Below are 27534 nucleotides of genomic sequence, written 5' to 3'. Positions count from 1 at the left end.
CCTGTAATCCCAGCACTTTGGGAGGCCGAGGCGGGTGGATTACGAGGTTAGGAGATCGAGACCATCCTGGCTAACACAGTGAAACCCCATCTCTCCTAAAAATACAAAAAATTAGCTGGGCATGGTGGCGGGTGCCTGTAGTCCCAGCTACTTGGGAGGCTGAGGCAGGAGAATGGCATGAACCCAGGAGGTGGAGCTTCCAGTGAGCCGAGATTGCGCCACTGCACTCCAGCCTGGATAACAAGAGCGAGACTCCGTCTCAAAAAACAAAACAAAACAAAACAACAAAAACAACCATTTTCTTTGCTTATCCCCAAGAAGTACCTCCCCATCCGTTCAAGTTCTATCCTGAGATTGCAGCAGTCCAGTCCCCTCTTCAGACTCCACTTCCAAATCGAGTTCTCTTCCTACTTCCACCACATCTGCAGTGATTTCTGCCACTGAAATCTTAAACTCTCTCAAAGCCATGCATGAGGGTTTGATTCAACTTCTTCCAAACTCGTGTTAATTTTGATGATTTTGACCTCCTCCCATGAATCACAAATGCTCCTAATGACGTCTAGAATGGTGAATCCTCTCCACAAGGTTTACAATTCACTTTGCCCAGGTCCATCAGAGGAATCATGATCTATGACAGCTATAGCCTTATCAAATGTATTTCTTAAAGAACAAGACTTTAATGTCAAAATTACTCCTTGATCCATGGGCTACAGAATGGATGTTGTGTTAGCAGCATGAACACAGCATTCATCTCCTTGAACATCTCCATCCGGGATCTTGGGTGACCAAGTGCATCGTCAATGAGCAGCAATATCTTGAAAGGAATCTTTTGTTCTGAGCAGTAGGTCTCATCGGTGGGTTTAAAGGATTCAGTCAACCATGGCATACACAGATGTGCTGCCATCCAGGCCGTGTTGTACGTTGTATGGAGGACAGGAGGAGTAGGTTTGCTTAATTCTTCAAGGACCTGGGGTTTTCAGAATGGAAAATGAGCTCCAGCTTCAACTTCAAGTCACCAGCTGCATTAGCCTCTAACAAGAGAGTCAGCCTGTCCTCTGGTGCTTTGAAACCAGGCACTGACTTCTCTCTAGTGTGAAATCTCACAGTTGGCGTCTTCTTGCAATGCAAGGCTGTTTCATCTACATTGAAAATCTATTGTCTAATGGAGCCACCTTCATCAATGGTCCTGGCTAGATCTTCTGGAGAACTTATTGCAGCTTCTCCGTCAGCACTTGCTGCTTCACCTTGCACTTTTATGTAGTTGAGACAGCTTCTTTCCTTAACACTCATGAGTCAACGTCTGCTGGCTCCATCTTTCCTTCTGCAGCCTCCTCCCTTCTCTCAGCCTTCACAGAATTCGAGAGAGTCAGGGCTTGCTCTGGATTAGGCTTTGGCTTAAGAGAATGTTGTGGCTGGTTGGATCTTGTCTCCAGACCATTAAAACTTTCTATCCCTTTCTTATCATTCATATATTCACTGGAGTAGCACTTGTAATTATCTTCAATAATTTTTCCTTTGCTCTACAACTTGGCTGGCTGGTGCAAGAGGCCTAGTGTTCAGCCTGTCTCAGCTTTCGACACGCCTTCCTCACGAAGCTTGATCATTTCTAGCTTTTGATTTAAGGTGAGAGATGGACGCCTCTTCCTTTCACTTGAACACTTACAGGCCACTGTAGGGTTATTAATTAGCCTAATTTCAATATTGTTGATTCAGAGAACAGGGAGGCCTGTGGAGAGGAGACACGGGTCTGGCCGGTCAGTGGAGCTGTCAGAATGCAGAAAACATCCATCTGTGAAGTGTGCCATCTTACACGGGCGTGGTTTGTGGTGCCCCAAAACAACTACAATAGTCACATCAAACCTCAATGATCACAGATCACCATAACAGATATAGTAATAAAGTTTGAAATACGGGGGAAATTGCCAAAACGTGACACAGAGACACAAAGGGAGTGTATGCTGTTGAAAATATGGTGCTGTCAGACTGGTTCAAGGCAGGGCTGCCACAAACCTTCAATTTGTGAAAATGGCAATATTTGCAAAGTGAAATAAAGCAGAGTACAATAAAACAAGGTGGGCCTGTAGCAAGATACACTCTTGTTGCTCAGGTTGGCTCCACTGCGCCGCACGTGGCCTTTTCTTTTTCTTTTTTTTTTTTTTTTGAGACAGAGTCTTGCTCTGTCTCCCAGGCTGGAGTGCAGTGGTGTGATCTCAGCTCACTGTAACCTCCGCCTCCCGGGTTCAAGCGATTCCCCTGCCTCAGCCTCCCGAAAGTAGCTGGGACTACAGGCACACGCCATCATGCCCAGCTAATTTTTTTGTATTTCAGTAGAGACAAAGTTTCACCATGTTGGCCAGGATGGTCTCGATCTCCTGACCTCATATTTTGCCCACCTCGGCCTCCCAAAGTGCTGGGATTACAGGCGTGAGCCACCATGCCCGGCCTCTTTTTTTTCTTTTAAAGGACTCAGAATTCAGTGTGCTGTTATTTTACGTAGGTGTGTGCCATGCAGTACTAATACCAGAGGATGCACATTCCAGGGACACGGATCCCCAGAGGCGGCTGCTGCCCCCGGGACAATGCTGGGTGGGTGTATGCAGCTGCTAGGCTGCTTGCTGGAGGAATCGCGTGCCTGACACGGTGCCTGGTCCACATCACAGACTCAAAAGTCTTTGTGGAAGGAGATGATAATTGGAACTTTTTTATCTTTTGGGACACTTTCTAAAATATTTCAGTTCCTAAATATATATTTATATATTTATATTTAAACTTATATATTTTATATTTAAATTTATATTTATATATTTTATATTTAAATTTATACTTATATATTTAAAATATATGAATTTAAATATAAACTTATAAATTTATATTTATTTATATTTTATATAATTAAAAATTATATATTTAAACAAAATTTCCAGATTTAGTGATCAATACACTAGCTACACATACCACATACACTTGTGAATAATTTTTCCTTTGCTCTACAACTTGACTGACTGGTGTAAGAGGCATAGCTTTCAGCCTGTCTTAGCCTAGTAATCTGATTCCTCTTTTCAGATTTATATTTGTGAATTTATATTTTATACAGATTTATGTTTATGAATTTACATTTTATACAGATTTATAATATAAATATTTATATTTATATGACTATTATATATTTACATAAATATATTTAAATTATATACTAATAAAAATATTATATATTTACAAATAAATATTAAAATATTATATATTTATAAATAAATATAAAAATATATATTTATAAATAAATATAAAATTATCTATAAATATAAAATTATCTATTTATAATATAAAATTATCTATTTATAAATAAATATAAAATTATCTATTTATAAATATAAAATTATAAATAAATATAAAATTATCTATTTATAAATAAATATAAAATTATCTATTTATAAATAAATATAAAATTATCTATTTATAAATAAATATAAAATTATCTATTTATAAATAAATATAAAATTATCTATTTATAAATAAATATAAAATTATCTATTTATAAATAAATATAAAATTATCTATTTATAAATAAATATAAAATTATCTATTTATAAATAAATATAAAATTATATATTTATAAATAAATATAAAATATTTTAGTTCCTAAAATAAACTGGATGATTTTCCATATTTTCCAATATTTGTGAAAAGAAACCTGAACACTAAATATTTTAAGCAGTGCGCCTATTGAAGTATTTCTCTCTGAAAATTTTACTGAAGAATATTAACATTTATCTATTCCTTCAGTTATTTATGGTAGTTTTTCCCCTAGAAAAAATATATATTTAATAAAAATTTCCAGATTTAGTGATCGATACACTAGCTATGCATACACTTGTGAATAATTTTTCCTTTGCTCTGCAACTTGGCTGACTGGTGCAACAGCTGTAGCTTTCAGCCTATCTCAGCCTAGTAATCTGCTTCCTCCTTTCAGATCTATTTTCTGATATAAAATAATTTATGTAAAGAAGTAAAACCACATTTTTATGGGTTTGTTAAAGGTGCAATGACACACTCTATGCCTTTCTTTTTAAAATTCATTAATATTTCTTTTCACCTTTATCAGCTGTTTTCTCCTCTTTGAGGGGAGGGGTAGCTTTTCCTCACGCTTAAGTTCTTTGTGTTCATTCTTTCTGATTTGAAGATGAAGGCATTTAAAGACATACATACACTGATGAGTAGCTCTTTCACTGGATCTGCAAAAATACCGTGTGTTATTTCTATGACATTCTAAATGGAATATCAATAACTCAAATGCATATATAATATTGTTCAGTAGTGCTGGCCCTGCTCAAATCACTTTAATATATGAATTCATCCAATGCTTACAAGAACCCTAGGAAGTGGTATTTTGTCCATATTATAAATGTAGAAACTGAGGCATAGAAACAGAAGTTTGCTCCAAGTTAACTGGCTGGCAGTTGCTCCCTCCAGCATTGGACACCAGCAGATGGACTTCAGACATTGCATGTGAACTTTTGTGAGTGTGGCTTCTTCTTTTATTACAACTTTCAATCAATAAATTATAAGAAAGTCCTGGTTAATAAGGCTTTTATTTTTTGGTGTAAGTCTCAATTTTAAATACAGTGTATTCTCACTGGAAAAGAGGGCTGGTGCATTTCTTCTCCTAGTGTGATTTAATTCATGACTTGGTTTATGGCTCTTTTTGTAGAGATTTCAACAATGATTGAAAATTGGAAGCAGCCTTGTTTGTATATTATAATTTAGATATGTGGCTCAAATTCAATTTTAGTTAATTGTAGTATTCAAAACATCTATGCACTGTTGCTTTTTATTGTTGTTATTGGTGGTGTTTACTTGACCTTAATATAGATTAAGTTATTTAAATCTCAGCTAAAAATTGTGTTTCTGATCATATAATTTATTTGTAATTGTGTTTACATAATCTATTCTTATGTATGCTAATCAGTGCATAATGATTTCTAAATGTGACATTTTCATTACAGTCTGAACTGTAAGGTGTAAATGTGTCAATAAGTAAATGTATCAATATATGACAATATTGTTCCAATTTAATGTTTTCCCTCTCAATTTCCTTTCAACTGCATTTGCCTGATTTATCTTTATTTATTTTTTGCTTTTAACCTTATTATTTTGTAGGAATGCCCTTAGAAGGCAACACATATTTGGCTATTTTCAACACTTGATTTGATAGTCTTTGCTTTTTAATAGAGGAGACTAATCCATTTACATTTATTGTCTTCACTGATAGTGACATTCTATCCGAACACTATGATCCAAGTTGATTTTTGGTTATGTTCCTTTCATGATTGGTCTCGTCTTTACACACATGCACAAGTGTCACTTGCTTTTTACTCTCAGTGGTTTAGTTGAAATTATATTTTGTGTCTATTTATGATAGCCTTTATGTTAAGCAAATGCACTCTTAATGACTACATCATTTCTCTAACGATTTAAATCATCATGGCTCCTTCTATCCCATGAGTGACTCCAGCCTGCCACTGCCTGCTCCCCACAGCCTCTGTTAGTTTTACTAGAGGTTACAGACCAGGTTGTTTTCATGCACCAATTGTTTTTCATAATATACAGAGTATATTAAATAATAGTGATGAATCTTATGTTCAATTTTATAGCCATAGTTACAGGAATTATTTATATCCAGCCCCATGTATTCAACTGATATCAATGGTCACCATTAATCATCTTACATGTGACCTTTTCAATGTTCAGCTCCTGATGTTTCTTTCTTTCCTGATTGACTTGAGTGCATTTTTTCCTCACTTATTCAGGAAAGGTATGTGGGTGGTATGATAAATGTACCTGATAGCAATAATTTAAGTATACCCTGAGAATGACCCTGTATGGAAGATACACCTGAATGTGTGCTCTGAGCTAGGGAATCCAGAAGTGGCCAACCCGGAGATACATTCCTTATCTATGAGGAACATCTGAGCCCCCAACCCGTCCTATGGAACATGGCCTACACAGGGGATTGAGGCTCCAGATCTGGGGTTGAATGAAGATTGCCAGGTGGAGCCTGCTTGGGGGAAGGTGCTATTTGAAAATGCTATATAAACTGCAAGCTTTTTGCATGTGGTTGTGGTTTTCCTGTCCAGCCCACCACCACTGGACCAGTGATTCTCCTGTCCAGACTACCACGACTGGATTGTTTCTGTATGTAAGGCAGTTCACCTGTCCAGCCCACCACCACTAGCCTCTCTACCCTGTATGTAAGTGCCCCCCACCTCCAGGTCTCATTTGCTGGCTCTGGGTCTCTTCTTCAACCTCTTGAACCTGGTGCCATCCCCACTCGAGACAGTAAGGGTTCGGCATAACTGGTAAGCTTTCTAAATCCTTGCAAATCTAAAGCTGTCTTATTTATTTACTTTGTCCAAAAACAACAAAACAAACAGAAATGAGAACAAATTCATAAGTAAAACCATTTTTCAATCATATATTTACATAATTCTCCTTCTTGTCTCCTGGTTCTAAGTCTCACTGAGTTCAGAGGACAGCTTGCATGTGTGTTTGTGGGGATTCTTGTTCTCTTGTATTTTTATTTTCTTAATATCCCCTGGATGGTTATCACAAGGATTTCCTTTGTTCTTGAAATTAAAAGATATCCCATAAAATGGCTAGATCCAGGGTGTTTTTGTTTGCTTTTTCATTGGCAGTTTCCTCCAGCTCGAGTAACTTTCTTTCCAACACTATGTTTTTCACTCTAATGTGATTCTTCCTTCTGTTGGTGCCATTGAGGTTCCCCATCAGGAGCATCCATGACTCTTCAGTTAGATATTCATTCTCTGTCCTCCAGATCTACCAATTTTTCTTTCTCTGTTTGGTTCCATTTCCTTGCTTTTTTCTTTTTTTTTTTTTCTGTGAATTATCTCGGTTTTAAGATTAGTCTCCTTATCACTGTTTTGATTTTCTGCAGTTATATTTATGTTATTTGCAGCTCCCAATACACAACTAAACTCTACTTTTACATCTTTGGTGTCTCTGTATCCATCTTCTATTTCATTTAGCAAACCCTGGGATGTCTGCCTTCATTCCAGGTCCTGCCTCACCTTGGGTTCCTGGCTCCTGGGTCACAGCCATGCAGTCCATCTCTGTGACACCAACATGCATACGCTTTCTATAAAAGTATTGTCTGTTTACTGCAGAGATCTATTTTCAGAGCTACCTCTGCCCTAAAATCTTTAGGACAGGATTGCTTTCCATAGATAGTGCTTATTATTATTATTTTTTTACAGGCTCATACTTGAGTTTTGACTTTGAGGCTTAAAAAAAAAAATGCCCTTTTGAACAGGCAGAGGTCAATCAATCCTGGTCTAGAACGAGCCATGGGGCATGGCGGAGAGCTAGTCTCCAGTCTTGCTCTGGTTCCTGCAGGTGTGGGAAGCCCTGCCCACTCCGGGATGGCCCGAAAGGTCTGGGTGATGTGCAGCAGGCCCTCATCTTCATGGGATGGGTCTGGGTGATGTGCAGCAGGCCCTCATCTTCACGGGATGGGTCTGGGTGGTGTGCAGCAGGCCCTCATCTTCACGGGATGGGTCTGGGTGATGTGCAGCAGGCCCTCATCTTCACGGGATGGGTCTGGGTGATGTGCAGCAGGCCCTCATCTTCACGGGATGGGTCTGGGTGATGTGCAGCAGGCCCTCATCTTCACGGGATGGGTCTGGGTGATGTGCAGCAGGCCCTCCTCTTCACGGGATGGGTCTGGGTGATGTGCAGCAGGCCCTCATCTTCATGGGATGCCTGACAGGCTTCCAGCCAGCTGGAGGCGGCTCCTCAGGGCTGGGCTCTGCTCCCTTTTGGGAGGTCAGACTTCGGTCTAAGCTGCAGAGTTTTCTGCTCCTTTGAGAATGAGAGCTGAACGGAAGAACACAGGTCCTGGTGCACTCCTGGCCCTCTTGCTTACTCCTACTCTAGCTAAGAGGCTCTTCTGCCATCTCTGTGCCTCTTCTGTGAAACTTACCTCCACCCACTGCCTCTCCTCCCTGCCATGCCACAGGCTGGGAGCTGAGTCTCTGCAGGACTGAGCAGGGGATGCCCCCTGGGTGGGTAGGATTCCACCTCTGCCTGCCTGTGAACCCTCTGATCACCACAGTTTGTAGGTCCTACGGTTAGACCCAGGCCTGAGAAGGAAGTTCAGGGCTTTTTCTGCATTACAGGAGGTCACTGTCATAGCTGGGGCTCAGAGGATAAGGCACGGGCTTCCACTCCTGTGAGCCCCAGGGGGCTTGCCCCAATGCTTTTCAGCACTTACTTGTTTCTTTCTTTAGGTCATGGTGTTATTGGCAGTTGTTCTTATTTCCAAAGCATATGTAAAACTGGACGCTGGGCAGAGGCTGTGCAAGGAGTGAGTGTGTGGCTGCATTAATCCAGAAAGCCATGGAGGCTTCTATGGACTTGCAGGGGAGCCCATCTTCTCCTCTCTCCTCCAAACGCTGGAGAAGCTCATTCTCTCTGTGAGTGGAGGGTCCCGGGTGTCGGGAGGAGGGAAGCTGCAATCCCCCACTCATCCGGTCCTCCTCTCTTGAAACCTCATCAGTCACATGTCCCTGTGTCCTGTGAGAACCTGAAGCCACATGGCCATGACTACACAGTGCCAAATCCAACCAACAACCAAACAAAGCTTTTGAGAGATGCAGTGATGCAAGCAGTACCCCAAGTCTCTCCTGCTGCAGCAATGCAACCAGCACCCCAGGTCTCTTCTGCTGCAGCAATGCCACCAGCACCCCAGGTCTCTTCTGCTGCAGCAATGCCACCAGCACCCCAGGTCTCTTCTGCTGCAGCAATGAAACCAGCACCCCGAGTCTCTCCTGCTGCAGCAATGAAACCAGCACCCCGAGTCTCTCCTGCTGCAGCAATGCAACCAGAACCCCAGGTCTCTCCTGCTGTAACAATGCAACCAGAACCCCGGGTCTCCCCTGCTGCAGCAATGAAACCAGCACCCCGAGTCTCTCCTGCTACAGCAGTGCAACCAGAACCCCGAGTCTCTTCTGCTGCAGCAATGCAACCAGAACCCCGAGTCTCTTCTGCTGCAGCAATGCAACCAGAACCCTGAGTCTCTCCTGCTGCAGCAGTGCAACCAGAACCCCGAGTCTCTCCTGCTGCAGCAATGCAACCAGAACCCCGGGTCTCTCCTGCTGCAGCAATGCAACCAGAACCCTGAGTCTTTCCTGCTGTAACAATGCAACCAGAACCCCGGGTCTCTCCTGCTGCAGCAATGCAACCAACACCCCTGGTCTCTCCTGCTGCAGCAGTGCAACCAACACTCCCAGTCTCTCCTGCTGCAGCAGTGCAACCAACACCCCCGGTCGCTCCTGCTGCAGCAATGCAACCAGAACCCTGAGTCTCTCCTGCTGCAGCAATGCAACCAACACCCCTGGTCGCTCCTGCTGCAGCAATGCAACCAACACCCCGGGCCACTCCTGCTGCAGCAATGCAACCAGCATCCCGGGTCTTTCCTGTTGCACAGCACCAGTGACCAGATGGGCAGGGGTTTCCCCAAAGAAGAGGCTGAGAGTCTGACTTCATTCTAATGCTGGATTCTAATCGGGCATGTAGACATTCCAGAATACTCCGGCCACATGTGGAAAACAAGAATCCTTTTCCTACACAGAGAACTTGTCTGTGCTTTAGGTAGGGCAGAAGCAAGCAAGAGGGCCAGGAGCACAGCACAGCCTTAGAAACCTTTCTCGTCCACCATTTTCCTTTCTTATCATCCCATGAACCTGAAGGGTCAACCCTGGGGGCATCCTTACTCCCTTCTACAGATAAGGAAACTGAAACTCTAAAGATAAACTGACTTCCACAAGGTCTCCCACCCTAGCATGCAGAAGAGCAGTCACTCTTCCAGGCAGGGGGAGGACGGTGGGATCTGACCCAGGCAGTCTTTTTGGTACAATGGCCGCGTCCCTGGAAGGGGCTTGTCAGTCTGGGAAGCACACAGTGGTTCAATCATGCCTAAAAGCCTATGGAGCCTGAGATTTATATTCCAGTTCAGGAAGAGGTGATATGCGAAGGGACCCAGGGACAGAGCCGCAGTGACGAGGACACCAGCACTGATGAACACGACGGGGTAGAGGTGTCATCCAAGGACCTGTGCCACCTGCCATATCTTGGGTTTAACAGGGAGTTGACATTTAAAGTAATTTGGATGCAGACACAAATCCTTCTATTTCATTTTTAAAGACTGATCTTTAACAAACGCCCATGCCACACGTCGTATTTCATTCCCACTGCAGCATGCAGAAGTCATTTGGAAGGGGGTGGCTGGCAGAGCCCCGGTATCCTGTGTGCTGCTATCTGGGTCCGAAGAACTGGGTTGAGAATGAGGTACATCTGGACACACCAGCCAAGAAGATGGCACACACAGGTGCTGTGACAAAGGACCGGTCTGGCATGATGGGAACCTGGGGCCCAGGGGACAGGCTGGGCACAGGTAGAGGGCAGTCTTGGGGCTAGAGAAAGCTAGAACGAGCTTCTCCAGCGTTTGGAGGAGAGACGAGAAGATGGGCTCCCCTGCAAGTCCATAGAAGCCTCCGTGGCTTTCTGGATTAATGCAGCCACACACTCACTCCTCGCACAACCTCTGCCCAGCGTCCAGTTTTACATATGCTCACTGTTAGGATGGACCCCAGACATGACTGTCCTGTGGCGTGCAGCCCAGCTGATTGGAGACAGCACCTCACTGTTAGGATGGACCCCCGGCCATGACTACCCCTGTGGTGTGCACCTACCTTGCATGTTGATCTACTTTCTTTTTCAATTTTTGTTTTTATATACTTTAGGTTCTGGGATACATGTGCAGAACGTGCAGTTTTGTTACATAGGTATACATGTGCCATGGTGGTTTGCTGCACCCATCAACCTGCCACTTACATTAGCTATTTCTCCTAATGCTTTCCCTCCCCTAGTCCCCCACCCCCTGATAGGCCCCAGTGTGTGATGTTCCCCTCCCCGTGTCCATGTGTTCTCATTGTTCAACTCCCACTTATGAGTGAGAACACGCGGTGTTTGGTTTTCTGTTCCTGTGTTTGCTGAGAATGATGGTTTCCAGTTTCACCCATGTCCCTGCAAAGGACATTAACTCATCCTTTTTTTATGACTGCATAGTATCCTATGGTGCATATGTGCCACATTTTCTTTATCCAGTCTTATCATTGATGGACACTTGGGTTCATTTTCCAAGTCTTTGCTATTGTGAATAGTGCCACAATAAACAATGAGATACCACCTCACGCCAATCAGAATGGCGGTCATTAAAAAGTAGGAAACAACAGATGCTGGAGAGGAGGTGGAGAAAAAAGAACGCTTTTACACTGTTGGTGGGAGTGTAAATTAGTTCAACCATTGTGGAAGACAGTGTGGCAATTCCTCAAGGATCTAGAACTAGAAATACTATTTGACACAGCAATCCCATAACTGGGTATGTACCCCAAGGATTATATATCATTCTACTATAAAGACACACGCACATGTATGTTTATTAAATTTTTTTTTTGAGACGGAGTTTTGCTCTGTCACCTGGGCTGGAGTGCAGTGGTGTGATTTCAGTTCACTGCAACCTCTCTGCCTCCCGGGTTCAAGCGATCAAGCGGTTCTCCTGCCTCAGCCTCCCAAGTAGCTAGGATCACAGGTGCGTGCCACCACGCCTGGCACATTTTTGTATTTTTAGTAGAGGCGGGGTTTCGCCATGTTGGCCTGGCTGATCTCGAACCCCTGACCTCAAGTGATCTGCCTGCTTGGCCTCCCAAAGTGCTGGGATTACAGGCGTGAGCCACTGTGCCCCGCCCTGATCGTACTTTCCACAGTACAATCAGGAAAGAATAAGTTCACCTTTGTCCTTTACAAAGAAATTAATCTCAAAGTGATGTCATCTGTAAGATTATAAGGATTATAAACCAATAGGAGAAAAACAGGTTTTCCAGCACTTGGCCATCACCTTCTGCCAATCAGTTCATGAGACTTGGAATCAGACAGTGGCACCGGTTCCAACGGCTCTGGTGAGGACCTGAGATCACACACAGTGGACGGGCTTGAAACGGCGGCACGGAGGCAGTGGGCGGGCTGAAACAGCGGCACGGGGGCAGTGCTCTGGTGAGGATCCGAGGTCACACGCAGTGGGTGGGACAAAGGCGGTGGGCAGGCTGCAACGGTGGCACGGGGGCAGTGGCCCAGGCGGCTCTAGAATGGCCAGGGAGGTTGTCCCTCACAGGCTCCTCTATGGGGAAGACTCCAGTGTCTAAGGCGGGACCCTATCCTTCCCCTAGGATTGTGCAGATTCCAGGGTCATTTGAAAGTCCAGCATCCCAAAGCCTCACCCATCGAGATGGAGCTCATGTCCACCTTCCTGCCTGGGCAACCACGCAGTGGGGCTGTCAGGGAGCCTGGCCCAGCAGGGGACAGTGGCCTTAGCGCCCTCGGGAGAGGGGGCCACTCGGGTTCCTCATCTGGGGTCTTCACGTGGGTGTGACTTCGCTGTGCACGAGGGGGCCTGAGGCAGGAACCAGAAGTGCCTATTCTGGGATCCACCCAGAAAGGGTCCCCAGGGGCCTGGGCAGGACACAGAGCCCTTCCAGGACATTCCGTGGTCTGCACTGTGAGCCAGAGTTCTTCTAGACCACAGCCAGGCCCTGGAAGGTGCTGCTCAGAAATACGTCTCGAGCACAGGGAACCCTGTGGAGGCTCCGTGCCCAGATGCCAGCGTGGTGGGGACCAAGGCATTGCATTTCCATCGTGAACATCATGAGAACTTCTGGGAAGCTGCCCTGCCAGCAACAAGACAGGGTGTCTCCCCATGTCTTGGAGACCAGGCTCCCTGCACCTGCATAGCCGGAGGATGGTCTCCAGGACCCCTCTATCTCCTGGCTGTGCACGGTGGGATGTGAGCACCTTGCTGTAGTCCTCGCCAGGTAAACAGAGTGCTGTCTGCCATTTACTCAGCAAGCCCTTCCCATCTCTCTTCCCAGTGATGTGCCAGACTCAGAGGCCAACGAAGCAGGCCCATTTGGCACCAAAAAGTGACCCCTCCAGCGATTCTCGAGGGGTGTCCCAGAGATGTTGGGTCACGTGTCTCATCTGTGCATTCCAGTCTCTGACTTGGCACCAAAATAGTGTCAGAGGGATGGGAATGGTGGGGAGAAGACAGGGAAGCAAGGGCAGGGAAAAGGAGAAGGAGGCACTGATCATGTCACTCAGACAAACCCTAAGCCTGATCCTCACCCTGACCCAACCTAACGTAACTTTCTGAACAGTAGGGGGCACCGGGAAATCCCCGCCACACCCACTGGGTTTCCACGACAGACCCCGTCCACCCTTCTGCACTGGGCGAGCGTCCTCACATTTCAGCCATTTGCCATTTATGTATTTAAAACGATTCAAAGAACAACTTCTTTAAGGAAGATTGAGCCTAACACAGGACAATTACTGTAAATGGCGCCCAGCGTGTCATGTCTCCCATTACGAAATTGGCCCAAAGTGCAGACAGAAATAACGTGGGTTTGGTCAAACCAATTTTTTGTTTCTGGGCTCATTTCTGCCGAGAAAATGAAGAGTGTCACTGCTTACAATACTAGCTGATGTGGTGCTGGCCATATACGTTTTTGTTTACACACAGAATCTATTAAAATGTCCAGCTATTATTGTGGTGATGAATAGCGGTGACCAAAAGAACGCAAAATGGATTGCAGATAGGGATCAGAGTAATGACTTAGTATTTTTTATTGTTTCTGCAGAACAAAGATTAGTTAGGTGTGGGTCCCGGGCCACTTCTGGCTTAATACCCACCCCTGCTCCGTCTCTCAGGCCTGTTGAAGCCTCAGCCTTCTTTGTCCTTGGGAAAGAATGCAGGGGGTCAGTCCTCAGGCCACCTCGGCCCACCACCACCCTGCTTTCTTGGGCTGGTGAGAGGGGAGGGAATGTCCTTCTCTATCCTGTTCCTTCACAATCCTTCTGGGCAGTTTTCCTCTCCCCTGGCCATCGCAGCCATCTCTTCCTGAGCTCAGCCTCCCTCTCCCTCTGGTTCCCTGAGTCAGGCTCCATGAACGCCATCTGATCACACTCCAGACAGACTTGGAGCCTCTGGGCTCTGGCTCAGGCGGCCAGGGCTGAGCTGCTGGCTGGAGGGCTCCGAGGGGGACAGGACATGCCACCTCACCCGAGGGACAGTTCTCTGCAGTCCTCCCGGCTCTGCGTCCACCTGGCATTAGTTCCAGAAGGACGGGGGAGGTGAGCCGGCCCTTGGGAAGCAGAGCCCCTGCAGGTGTGTGCAGGCCAGGGACCCTGGCGAGAGGGATGTCTGCACGCCTCCCCACATGGGATTCAAAAGAAAAAGTTGAAAATACCCCTGGGCCCATAAAATGGACTAAAACTGCGTTTCCTCCACAGTAGTGCTCCCCAAGTCCTCAAGGCTGGGCTGACCTGGCCGGGCAAAGAGGATTGCTCAGAACATGTCAGCTGGGGGGACATGGGGACAGACAGATGGTGGAGGGCAGGGCGGGCCCTCAGCCATGGTGACAGTGAGCCGGGGGCAGGGGACACCTTGTCACATCAAGGGAGGAAGTGACAAGCTGCACCCTGTCTCCTGCAGGGCAAGCCTGGTGTAGGATGGGGGCTATGAATGCTCCCAGCAATGGAAAGGGAAGAGGCTCACATGGAGGACTGGAAGGTGGGGGGCGGGGGTGGAACTCCCAGTCACTTAAGAAGCTTCCAGAATCTGAAAGGGCTGCGTGAATTCCTAGTTGACCTCATGGGGCCAGGGGGAAGCCTGGCTGGGACCAGGGTCCCTGTGCGGGGAGGGGCCCCAAGGCCCTGGCTTGGCTGTGCTCTGGAGAGGAGATGAACCGCAGGCTCCTAGTGGGGGTGGGACAGGGCAGACACAGGTCGCACGGGAGGATGGCGCCCACACAGGTCTGCCAGGCCCATGTCCTCCCTCCCTGCTTGTGTGTGGTTGGCTGCCTGGTAACTGTGGATCCTCCCCCAAGACACCTCTTGACTTCCCTCCACAACCACAGCCACCACCTTCCTGCTTGGGGGCCTCCCCGCTGCCCCCACAGAGGCTCAGTGTTCAGCTACAGCGTCCCCCTTCTTCCTCCAGCAGCCCCGGCCTTTGCTGACTAATGACGGCCACAGCAGGGCCCAGTGTCTGCTGTGCAGGGGGCCAGGAAGTGGCCATGGGCATCCAAGGGAGAGGTCGGGTGGGGACACTTGGGTGCACCCTGATACCACCTCAGCTCTCGCCTGCCTGTCTCTGGGAGAGGGCACTGCAGACCCTCCCGGGTCCTCCGCTTCTGCTCAGCCCGCAGCCTGCTGTCCGCAGCAGCCCTGCCCTGGCCACGCAAGGCCACGAGCTCCACAGCCCGCCCGGGCTCGCGAAGGCAGCTCTATCTCACTCCCAGATGAAGTGGCTCTGTGTCCTCCCCCACCACACGCAGGAGAGATGGCTCCCGGGCCTTGCAGACTGGCCCTGCCCAGCCTGGGGCCTTACTGACTCCTGGTGACATGCTGCTCCCTCTCGACGCCTAAGCCAGGCTCTCCGGGGTGCTGGCCCAGAGGACCTGGGTGGACCCTCTTCCCTTGACTGTGCCCTGACCAATTCAACAGGACCATCACCCCCCTCAGAAGCTGTGCCCAGTGATGATCACCCCCGTGTGGCTCCTGGAGGGCAGGGGCCATGCCTGCTCTGTGGTCCCTGAGAAGCACTGGAACTCTCCAATGGCACCTGCAGTGCCCGACAGAGAACGGGGCCTGATGAATACGTGGGCAACGGGTCCAGCTGAGGCAGTGCTGGCTCGGCCACAGCTCTCCAACATTCCCACGCTGGAGCCTCAGGGCATTTGTGCTTGTTTTCCTAGAAAAATCTTCGTTTTTTCCCTCCCTGAATGCCTGCATATTTGGAATTCATTTGCGAATTCCTGCTAAAAGCATTGGGTGCTTCTTCGTTGCCCTCTCCCCGGGAGACCCCCCTTGTCCCCTGACCCCTTCCCCTCATCTTCCGAAGCACAGGTACGTGCAGGGCTCCTCCTGGGATGTCCAGGGCTGGAGCCTGTTCTCCCTGCACCCTTGACGGCCTGTTCCAGCAGTGACGGAATTCCAGGTCAGAGTCGCAGCCTGCGCTCTGCAAGACCTGGCAACACTGTTACCCGGCTTCGGCGATCTGCTGAGAACCCGACGACGCTCTGCTGTGGGCGTCTTTGCCCATGACCTGGTTTTTCCCTCTGAGTTTTGAGGATGTTTTTCATCTCCCGTAGTCTGAAATGTCATGCTGGCATGCTTTAGGATGCGACTGTATTCATTCATCTTCTGGGCTTGGTGGGTACTCTCACGGGGGAAACCAACACCTGAGTTCTGGAGAGGTTTTTAGAAAGCATTTCTTTGATAATTTCTTCTTCATTTTCCGCTATTTCAGGAGGTTATATCGTTCAGAACTCCTGAATCAATCCTCTGATTCTCTACTGTTTTCCTTTCCTAGTTCCCATTTCTTTTAGAAAATTCTACTCTCTGCTTTCTGAGAGATTGCCTCAGTTTTACGTCTCCAACATTCTACTGGATTTGTAACACATCCTGCTGCTACACACACACAGGCGTACAGTACCTACAGGTATACCACATGTACATGTATGCACACATCTGTGCCACATATACATATACATGTGTGTATGTGTACAGTTTCCCAAAGCACTTTCCAGGCTCTTTTTAAAATTTTACTTTCAGTTCTGGGATACATGTGTAGAACGTGCAGGTTTGTTACATAGGTACACATGTGCCATGGTGGTTTGCTGCACCCATCAACCCATCATCTACGTTTTAAGCCCCACATGCATTAGGTATTTGTCCTAATGCTCTCCCTCCCCTGCCTCTCACCCCCCAAAAGGCCCTGGTGTGTGACGTTCCCCTCCCTGTGTCCCTGTGTTCTCATTGTTCAACTCCCACTTATGAGTGAGAACATGCAGTGTTCGGTTTTCTGTTCCTGTGTTAGTTTGCTGAGGGTGATGGTTTCTGGCTTCATCCGTGTCCCTGCAAAGGGCATGAACTCATTCTTTTTTATGGCTGCATAGTATTCCATGGTGTGTATGTGCCACATTTGCTTTATCCAGTCTATCACTGATGGGCATTTGGGTTGATTCCAAGTCTTTACTATTGTAAATAGTGCTGCAATATACGTATGTGTGGATCCTAAGCAAAAAGAACAAAGCTGGAGGCATCATGTTACCTGACTTCAAACTATAATACAAGGCTACAGTAACCAAAACAGCATGGTACTGGTACCAAAACAGATAAATAGACCAATGAAACAGAACAGAGGACTCAGAAATAACACTACACATCTACAACCATCTGATCTTCGACAAGCCTGACAAAACAAGCAATGGGAAAGGATTCCCTGTTTTATAAATGGTGCTGGGAAAACTGGCTAGCCATATGCAGAAAACTGAAACTGGACCCCTTCCTTATACCTTATACAAAAATTAACTCAAGATGGATTAAAGACTTAAATGTAAAATCTCCAGGCTTCTTGGCACTCCTTTAATGAGCTCCCCATCCCACTTGTCTACTGCCAGGCCACCAACAGCATCCAGACTCACTGTCCAAACTCAGTGGTGACATCTGTGGCTGGTGTGGGCTTGCTGGCCAGGCTCACTTCTGTCTCCTGAGGCGCCTGGGTCGGGCCAGCAGGCCCCACTCCTCACCCAGTCCTGAGCTCCCCTCTTCTCTCCGGCAGGACAGGCTTGGGGTAATGACACCCACAGGGCTCAGGGGTCAGAGCCAGTGTTCCAGGCAGCACATGGGGTCACAACCACACCCTTCCACCTGTCAAACATGTCCCTAAGGCTGAGACCCAGGGACAGGAAGCAGAGCACCCACAAGGAGGAAGATGGAGGCCCTGGCCTCCTCACCTCCCTGCCCCACCCCGACCCCCGGCCTCCTCGCCTCCTAGCCCCCTCCTGTGTCTGGATGCATGTCTGCTGTCTCTGAGGCTGAGCTGTGGTTTAGCTGGTGTGCTGGCCCTTCCTCTGCTGTCTCGATGACTCCTTGCGGCCTCTACGTTCCTCGCTCCTCTTCCTTTGTCTTCTTCTGGTTTTGTTTCCCTCCCAAAGAGTGACCTTTGCTTTCCGCCATGTTTAGGAGCACAGCACTGAACAGCCGGCTGGTGGCAGGTGGGCTTCACAGCAGGGCCCTCTGGCCCCCAACTCATGGCACCCATGGGTTTGATCTAGGCTTGGCGAGTTCAGTGGGTGGAATGGGGGGACCCCAAAGTTCATGTCCACTGGCGATCCTCAAAATCTGACTTGATTTGGAAATAGGTTCTTTCCAGGTTTGATTAGTCAAAGATCTTCAGATGAAATCATCCTAGATTTAGAATGGACCCTAAAGCCAATGGCTGGAGTGTTTATAAGAGAAGGGAGAAGGAAATTTGGCAAACAGAGCAAGCCCCATGAAGACGGACACAGAGAATGGAGTGCTGTGGCCACGAGCCAAGGAACACCTGGGGTCACCAGAAGCTACAAGAGGCAAGAGAGGGGCCTCCCCGAGAGCCTCCCAAGACAGCAGGGCCCTGACCACTCGATCTTGGACCTTCTGGCCTTCAGGACCTTGAGATAATATGTTTCTGCCTTTTCCACCCACTCAGAACGTGGTCATTGGTTTTGGCGGCCTCAGGACACACAGGCAGGAAGTGTATCCAGAAAGAAGCCTCCTGTCTCTTCACTGAGCCCTCAGGGAGCTGAGTGGGGATCTCACCTCAGAACGTCCATTTTCACCTAATCTCCTGGTTTCCAGAAGTTCCTGCCATGCTTGGCTGTGTTTCCGCTGCAGGGTCCAGCGCTGCCCAGGTCTCTCCCTCTCCAGCATGAGCCTCTGTGAGTCCAGTCTTCTTTGGGTTCTGCAGGGAGCTGAGGCCCAGGTGGTGGGTGGGAAGGACCAGAGGTCTCTCATGCAGCCTGTCAACTGGGCCCACCTCCACAGCACTGGGAGGAGGCCGTCAGCACTGCCCTGCATCAGAATGGAGGCGGAGCCCGCACACTGCTCCCCTGGGGCTCAGCTCTGCTTGTCAGCTCCGTCCACCTGCTCCCATCCTTCCAGACCTGTCTTGCTGAGTTTGCATTCAAAGCAGGAGGCCACTTTCCCCCTTTCGTGTCCCTGTCACCCTACAGGGGGTTCCAGAAGGCACATAAAGGAAGTGTGAGTGTCTAGTCCTCTTTAACTGGGACCCTGGTGCAAAAGTGTCTGCCGTTTCCCGTGGATGGTTCCTCCAAGAATCAGGGCTCAGTGTGCAGGCCACGGACACTCTGTCCTTCTGCAGGGCCGCCCTGGGCGAGGGCCTGGCACGGGAACGCACTCTTGTGCCCCAGCCGCCTGGTGGATTGGCACAGACACTGGAGGGCTGGGCCGGGACCCCAGTGTTGACACCTCCCTCTTCACGCTGGGGGTGCTCTGATGCAGGGGTCCTAGCCTGTTCTTCCCATGGATCTGTTAGTGGGGCCACGTTGACACACGCTAGGCCCTCAGAATCCGAGAATGAAGAGACCTCACGGTTTGAGCTTGCTACCGCACAGGTGCCTTTCCTGGGATGGGCCCCTCTTCCAGGCTCCGAGCTTGCAGGAAGCTCAGGGTCAAGGGTCCTGGTGGCCTGGACAAGGCAAGCCAACCACTGGGACAGGGGCTGTGCAGCCAGAAGGCTCCTCCCTGTAGCAAGCCGGCTCCTAAATCCCAAGCAAGGATTTAGGACGATGCTCAGCACTGCTGGAGATGCTAACAGGAGAACTCTCCAACCACAAGACGACCACAGAACCTTTTCCAGAGGGGCTTGTAGGTGACGTGAATCATCGATTGGGGTGAGTCCGACCTGCAGAACTCGCCGGCAGGCTGACAGCACAAGCTGCCCAGCCCAAGTCAGCAGCAGCTTATGGCAAGATGAGAGAAGAGACAGCATTTTGGCAGGCTGCTGGCCGGGCCGCCAGGCCCCAAGGAGACCTCAGTGTCCTCTTGTCCATATCCAACGGAGGCCCTGGGATGGCCTGACTACACCACACTCCTGGGATGCCTGGCCGGGGTGGAATTTACACATCCAAGCCCCCACGAGATCAGCGGCAGCTGCTGTCTGCACATCCTCAGAATCTCTCATGTTGGGGAAATGGGCTTTTAGTGTAATGAGTTTCCATGAAATACAAGTTCCCGAATAGAACCACACAGAAACCCCACTGAATTTTCTTCACCCCCACAACTGTGATTTCACGCTGCACAGAATTAGAAGGTGGCACTCAATAGTGAATGTGCAAACAGGATTTCCATCTAGCTGGCTGATTCTGATGTAGGAGATGGCACAGCTCACTGACAAGTATCCTGCAATACATAAACATTACAAAAACGTGGCGGAGCAAACACTGATGAGAATATTTCCAAAAGCCAGTCGCATGTGCGGTTCGCAGCCCCAGCCAAGGAACGTCTGTGGAGAGAAGACCTGCTCGTGTGTGGGCCCAGCCTGCTCCCCTCGGCCCCACCAGCCCTGCCTGTCCCTCCTCCTCCAGCTCTGCGAGCCCAGCTCAAGGACAGAGGAAGCCAGAGGCAGAGCACAGGAATGGAAAGGAGGGCAGACAGCAGCTCTAGGCCTGTCCCCAGGGAGCAGGAGCCAGAGTGGGGGGCCAAGAAGGAGCGCTGCTCACACCTCGGGAGAACCTGCAACACCCACCCAGGGTGCCCTCGCCTGGGGCAGGTGGACGTCCACAGGGTAGAGCCAGCGGCGAGGCAGTGCCTGGAAAAGCACCGCAGAGGTCAGTTTCTCTCGAGTCCCCACAGGACGCAGATTTCCGGCCTTTCATAGCAACCTAGGAGAAAGGTTTCTCCCATGTGAGCGTGTGTGCCCAGGGGCGTGCTTTGTCACCGGGCGCTCACCCCCCTGACACAGATGCTTTCTCACATTTTCACTCTATTCCTTCCTCCTTTTAAATGCTGGTCATGATCTATTAAATTAGTTTCACAACCCACCAATGGGGTGACGGCCAGCACTTTCAAAAGCAGTGATCTTGGGCAGCGCGGTGGCTCACGCCTGTAATCCCAGCACTTTGGGAGGCAGAGGCGGATGGATCAGCTGAGGTCAGGAGTTTGAGACAAGCTGGCCAACATGGTGAAACCCTGTCTCTACTAAAACTACAAAAACTAGCTGGGTGTGGTGGTGGGTGCCTGTAATTCCAGCTACTTGGGAAGCTGAGGCAGGAGAATCACTTGAACTCGGGAGGTGGAGGTTGCAGTGAGCCAAGATTGTGCCCTTGCACTCCAGCCTGGGTGACAAGAGCAAAACTCCATCCCCAAAAAAGCAGTGATCCTGGAAACACAAGCATCAGCATGTGCCTGGGGTGCACACTCGGTTAATCTATGAATTGTGAATCCACGTGTCACACACAGAGGCACAGGCATTGCAAGGGGACGGGGCAGCAGCACCCTTAGGCCCAGCGCCCGTGCTAGGTGAACCACACTCTGGTGGGGCCACACAGAGAAGTAAACGGCAACGGCCCACACGGGAAGGGGTTGGGGAGTGACGGGGGCTCGGCGCGATGGTGGCGCGTAGCTGGGCAGGCTGGGAGCGAGTGGCTGCCTGCATCAGGCCTGGGCTGGAGGCGAGCTCTAATCTGAGAACGTGGCCATTAGGATGGAATTAGCAGCAACTCAGTATCCACTGGGTCTCTAAAAGCCAAGTTATGAGAACGTCATCATCTCTCAGAAAACCAATTTATGGTAAAGTGTGAAATCTCATGTAGCGCTAATTTACCATCTAGGAGAGAACTCAGATGCAATCGCACAACTGGGATTGTAGCTTCCAGTTCTATGGTGTTTGGTTCAAGAGCTCAACTAACCTTTTCAGAAAGCTTTGAACACAGGTCACCACAGGCCAGTGATTCTATTAGGAGCCGACTCTCCTGCTGTTCCCAGAGACTTCTCCCGAGATACCTGGGAGGATTACAGGGCCCACCCCGGTCCCCTGGAGTGAGCACACTGTCACTCACCGAGATCCACCGGCCCAGGCATCCGCGGCCCATGTATACAAGGTGCCCCCGCCATGGCAACATGAGGCACAGGCTGAGAGACAGGTCTTTAAGCCCCCGACACACACTCTCCCCCAGGAAAGCAGAGCCGTCCCCTCCACCTATGAGACCTCACTCTCTAGAAGAATCAGGGTGCTTGAGAGTGACTGGCCTGGAAGCAGACAGCCGTCCTTCCTCTGCTGGATGACAGAGTGTCCTGCTACAGTCAGACTCCCACCTGCCCATGTCCCTGGTCCCTGCAGGTGCCCTCTAAGCCTCTACCAGCAGAGGCTTGGGGGGTCCCCTGCAAAGTGTCCTAACGATGGGAAGATCAGAGTATCTGAGTCTCCTGAGCTGAAAGCCACGTGGGGTCTCACACCAAGCCAGGTCTGGCCTTTGTGTTGAGCAGAATCAATCCCACCTCCCTGGACTTCTGTACACCTGGCCACCAGCAGTCACTCCAGCTCGCCCATCTGCAGTATTCAAGCCTGTGAAACTGAGCTCCCAGGCCTGTGAGGCCTAAGGGAAGGGGAGTCCACAGCCATCTCCACCAGGCTCTCTGAGCACACTAAGCACAGGACAGGTGCAGCTATTGTTCCCAAAGCCAGGAAGGCTCGAACCCCTCTGGAATATCCGAGGTGCCTGGTCAGCCTCTGCCTCAAATGCCCCAGAACAAGAGGGGCTCACTGCCTCCCCTGGTGGGGGGCTTGGACTGAGCTGACACAGTGAGCACCTCGGTTCCCCGTCTCTGCACACACAGAGGCCGTGCTGGCCAGGCAGACCTGGATGGACGTGGAAGGCTGCTTGGGCGGCCCTGGACGGACGCGGGAGGCTGGTTGGGTGGCCCTGGTCTGGCTCTGGGGTAGGTGAAGGGGTCCCTGATGAGACTTCATGAGAATGACTCAGGTGCTGAAGAACTAAAGGGGAGGAGGAGCGAGGAGAAGACAGGCGTTCTGGGTGAACGCAGGAGGCAGGGAGGGCTGGGTCCAGGGTTTGGGCCAACAGTGAAGAAAGGAAAACACCATGAAGCTGTCTGACAAGGCATTCTCCAGGCAGCCTGACAGGTTGGGGACAGGCCACATCTGTGTCCCCCACTTACCAGTGTGCGCCCTGCGTGTGGGGGGCTTCACTGGTCACTTTAATTAGCGTTGCCCTTAGTGGGGCCAAAAGGTCTGCCACGGTGACCCTGGCAGGAGCGGCTGCAGAGCTGCACCAGGAGAAGCCTTCATGCAGATCTGAAGACCCCAATGGTGCCCGGTGGGTGAAGGGCATCCCTCCAGGGGGATGCAAATGCTCTGAAGCAAGGTAGAGGGGGTGGTGGCACAGCACTGTGAGTGTACCCAATGCCACTGAGCTGCTCGCTTTAAAATCGACAACTTTATGTTATGTGAATTTCACCCCAATAAATTACCAAAAACCAAAATGTGATGATGCCAGCAGCCTCCAGGTAAGGACCCAGTCCTGTTCCTGCCAAGCACCTCGATGCCTTTGGAGGGGCTGGGCCAGTCCTGGCCCTGTCACTGGCTCAGCCGGCCTGCCCGCGTCCAAGTGATGACACCTTTATCCACCGTCAGCTCTCACAGGGTCTGTGGACTCCCCGACTTCCCACCCCGGTGAACTGAGCAGTCAACTCACAGAGGTGCATCCGAGTCCCTTCCTGAAGGGGTGCGGCCCGAACGCCGGCCTGGGCGCCTCGTGGGCCTCGAGTCACGAGGAGGAGGGGCTCATCAAAGGGGCGACTGAGAAGTGATGGGTCACTGGAAGCTGGGACCCAGAGTGGCTTTCACACCCATCCCTCCCAAATTCAGGGCGAGGTGGCCGCTTATGTTGAAGCTTCTACGAGGGAAACGAAAGGCTGTGCCTGACCAGGGTCCACAGGTGGATGGAATGCACCTGCTGTTTGTGTTGCTGGAGACTTAGGGCGGTAACGCAGGCCTGGGAACCCCAACTAGCAGGGACAGAGGAGAGCCTAGGCCCCCTCTGCGGACAGGTGGCAGTAAGGACGTGGTAGAGCACTGCGCACTTCATGGGTGCAGAACGGAATCATTTGCTTCCGCACTGAATGCCAGATAAACAAACCCTGACCAGGCAAAGCCCAGGACCTCAGCTTAGAGCAACCCGTGCCCCTCATCTGTCCTGTCTGCATGCCTCGGGGTGGCTCCAGTGCCTGGCCCCACAATCCTCCTGCACGCCTACACCGGTGGGGGCCTGGGCTGCCAGCGAGGCTGAGTCTGCATGAACTTCCACAAATGCAAGAGGCCCCTGAGAAACCCATGCGGGGCTTGGAGTGCTGCCTTGCCCATCTCACTGACATCCTGGCTGCAGCAGAAAGCCGTGCGACTCTCAGAAGACGACCCTGAGAGCCCCGGATTACGTTAGAACCCCAGGGATCCGTGGTTCTCCTTGGAGCAACTCCACCAAATTGGCCTCTTGAACCAAGTGCCGGAACAGCCCAGCCAAGCCCTCTCTTGGAGGCTGCTCAGGTAGCAAGGGGAAGGATTTCCCTGCAGCCCAGTGTGAGGAGCTGCAGCCCCCTCTCCCTGTGCAATCCTGGGAGGAGGCTGGGATGCCAGGGGGCGTTCCAGATCCTTCTGTCCAGCCACAGATCTCCCTGACTTAACATTCCCAGAGCGTGGAGCCCGGATCCGCATTAGGGAAACGCTCACCCACTCATGTCCTCAGCTTCCAATGCCAACCTCAAAGGAGGAGCAGCCAGGATGAGGGGGTGCCACTCGCTAGTGAGAAGTCGAGGCCACCCCATGGGAATGCCCCGAGCCCCAGGCACGTGGGCGTGGGCTCTCCTCCTCTGCCCCTCTGCAGGGGAAACCGCCTCAGCATCCGTGGCGTACCTGGAGGAGCCGCCTTCAGAAAAGGCCCAGGGCCACCTGGCGTTCCCCAAGCTCCTGCCCTTGGGAAGAGCAGCTCTAGAGTCCCAGGTCAGCTGTGGCTTTGGGAGGGCGGGGTGCGCTGCATGCCCCACTCAGGGGGAGAGAGGAGCTGAAGGGCCCTCCGGGTTGCTGGTATAAGCAGCCACCAGGCCAGGCCCAGGGACGGAAGGAGCACACCTGGAAGGAACCTGCACCTGGCCCTGTCTCCACAGAACCCCCGCCGTGCCCTGGGGGAGTTATCAGAAGTTCATCTTCAGGAGGGGCGGACGCCTCCTCCAGCCTGCAATCACGGGCACATCAGTCCCGGAAACAAGACGGCTCTAACCAGTGGGTTTCGGGGCCTGGTCAGTGATCTGACTTCTGGGCTGACCAGCCTTGCAGGTGGTTCTGCATCCAGCTCTCAGCCCCCAGGTACTCACAGACCATCTGCCCCAGGACAGATGGTCAGGAATTCAGCCCCAGAGAGGGAGGTGGGGGAGGAGACAGGGCCCTGGCCTCTCTGCATGAGGACGGAGTGAGCAGCTGCCACCTGTCCCCTTGGAGTCCGGGTGGCGTCCGAGGCCCGCACACACATGCCCCCTCCCCAGCACACCCACGAGAAAGCCAAGGGCCACCTACCGTGGTGGTCTTTATCCTCCCTCCGGGCTGTGTGCACGTCCAGCCTGACCGGTTGATTAACAAGTCGCAGCCTTCCCCCTCCAGACACGGAAGCATGTCACACCACTGCTTGGTCTTGATGATTCTTGCTGTGGGAGAAAAGAGAGAGGCAGTCAGAGTGCTGCTCTCGTGGATCGTGAGGGTGTTGCTGAGGGCACCTGGGTCCTGGCACTGGCTGGGGGGGCCCTCAGGCAATGCCTGGCGTGGCTCCACCCAGGGACCCTCCCTCAGGGACACTGGGCCCAGGGGCTTCGCCAGCTTCCTGGTCTCCTGGTTTAGTGCTTGCTCCCCAAGTCCCGCTCTGCCATTGGCCAGTCGTGGAGCAGTAAGCAGTGACCGAGGGAGCTGGAGACACATCTGTGGAGCAGAGCCATGGCCCCTCCTGCAGCGTGGCTGCCTCACTCTCTCACGTCTGGAATCCACTGGAGAGCCAGGAGAAGGCACGAGGAGGGGTTCCCAGTCAGGATGTCCTCAGATGCAGCGAGGGCAGCCTGTGCACAGGGAGGGAACCAAGGGGGCCCAGGCTTGGAGCTCAGAGTGAGGCCAGGCAGGAGATGGGGAGTCGATGCCCCATCCTTGACTGGAGGATTTTACAGCAACCCCTGGCCCCCATCCCACCCCTGCCACATCTCATCTGCAGATGCCGGGCTGACCCCTGGGGCCGGCCTAGCACCAGCCATGTCAAGGCTCCAAGATTAAAGGATGTGAGTCCTTGTGATGGCCCTTGGACAGGGCAGGCGGCAGGGAGGGCAGGTGGATGGGGGCACTGGCTCCCCACCAGCACAAGGACTCTGAAGCCCACATCAACTCCTCCCATGCCATAGAGAACTGCATTTTCTCTCTTCCCTGGAGGCCCACCCAATTTTGTGGCTGTATGTGTTAAGCAGACTGGAGATTACTCTCCACCAGAAAGCCCAAGAAGCAAGGACTTCATGGCGGGGTAAAAGCTGATTGTTTTAACATAACCCTCCCTGCGGGAATCTCAAAAGAACGATTAGTCACTTCTCAAACTGGGAAAAAATATGTCCTTCCTAATGCACACATAATTAATTTTATAAAAACTGGACCTACAAATGGGGGTTGCTATCCAGTTGAAACACGTAGGCATTCAGATCAGACACCAAACACCTGCCAGGCAGTATTTTAGTTCAAGGTTAAGTGATAAACATGCACACTTATATACACAGGGTTCTACCACCAACTTTAACCCTATGGTGGGAGATCAGGGGGAACTTTGCATCTTACATGAAAAAGAAGTTTGAAAGTTTGGGTCCAGGGCTCTAGGAGAACGGATGAAGTCACATATTCCCGCTGCACTCGCTGGTGAGAGCCAGGCGCCCCACGCTACGTGCAAAGTGGATGGACTGCACGTGGCTCGCTTCACGCCAGTGCTGGGAGGGCCAGAGTGGGCCTTTTCCTCCCCTTGCTCGCCCACTCACAGTTCCTCGGGGTCCTCGCTGTTCCGAGTTCCTCGGGGTAGAGGCTTGGAACTCATCTTGTTGGATGCGGGCAATGCACGCATGAAGCTCCTTCCTGTTTTCCCTTTGGATCCCTCCTTCCTAGGGCTCAATGTTTGATGGGTCCACTGGCCCCAGGATGCAGAGAACGCAGTGTCTGGGCTGCCTCAGTTGCCAGCCCTGCAGAGTGGGGAAGGCCTCTCTGTCACCCACACCAGGCCCAGGCTGCACAGACACCCAGGCCCAGGGCACGAGTGGCCCCCGGCCCCCAGCCCCCACCTCCCGGCTGCAGCCCCGGTCCCTCTCACGAAGCTCCAGAGCCCTTGGCTTCCTCCTCTCTTCTGGGTTTTCTCTTCCATGTCACCTCTTTTCCTTTTTTAAAATAAAGCACAGGACTCTCAATTTGCATAAACCAGAACTGTAGTTCCCCAGGATACCTGTTTACTTGAAAACCTGAAAAAATTTCTGAGATTCCTCGCCATAGGAGGG

General features: G+C 50.7%; 1 protein-coding gene across 2 annotated transcripts in view; it reads right to left on the bottom strand.

The window, feature by feature from the left end:
* Positions 1 to 27534, bottom strand: part of TAFA5 (TAFA chemokine like family member 5) — a 272093-nt gene that overhangs the window by 19501 nt on the left and 225058 nt on the right. For both annotated transcript variants that reach the window (XM_054469892.2, XM_054469893.2), the window contains exon 3: positions 25550 to 25677. In XM_054469892.2, the coding sequence (XP_054325867.1) occupies positions 25550 to 25677 (128 nt within the window). The remainder of the gene's footprint in view (positions 1 to 25549; positions 25678 to 27534) is intronic.

Source organism: Pongo pygmaeus, chromosome 23 (genome assembly GCF_028885625.2).
Source record: "Pongo pygmaeus isolate AG05252 chromosome 23, NHGRI_mPonPyg2-v2.0_pri, whole genome shotgun sequence".
NCBI classification, from domain to species: domain Eukaryota; kingdom Metazoa; phylum Chordata; class Mammalia; order Primates; family Hominidae; genus Pongo; species Pongo pygmaeus.
This window is presented reverse-complemented; position numbering and strand designations above follow the sequence as displayed.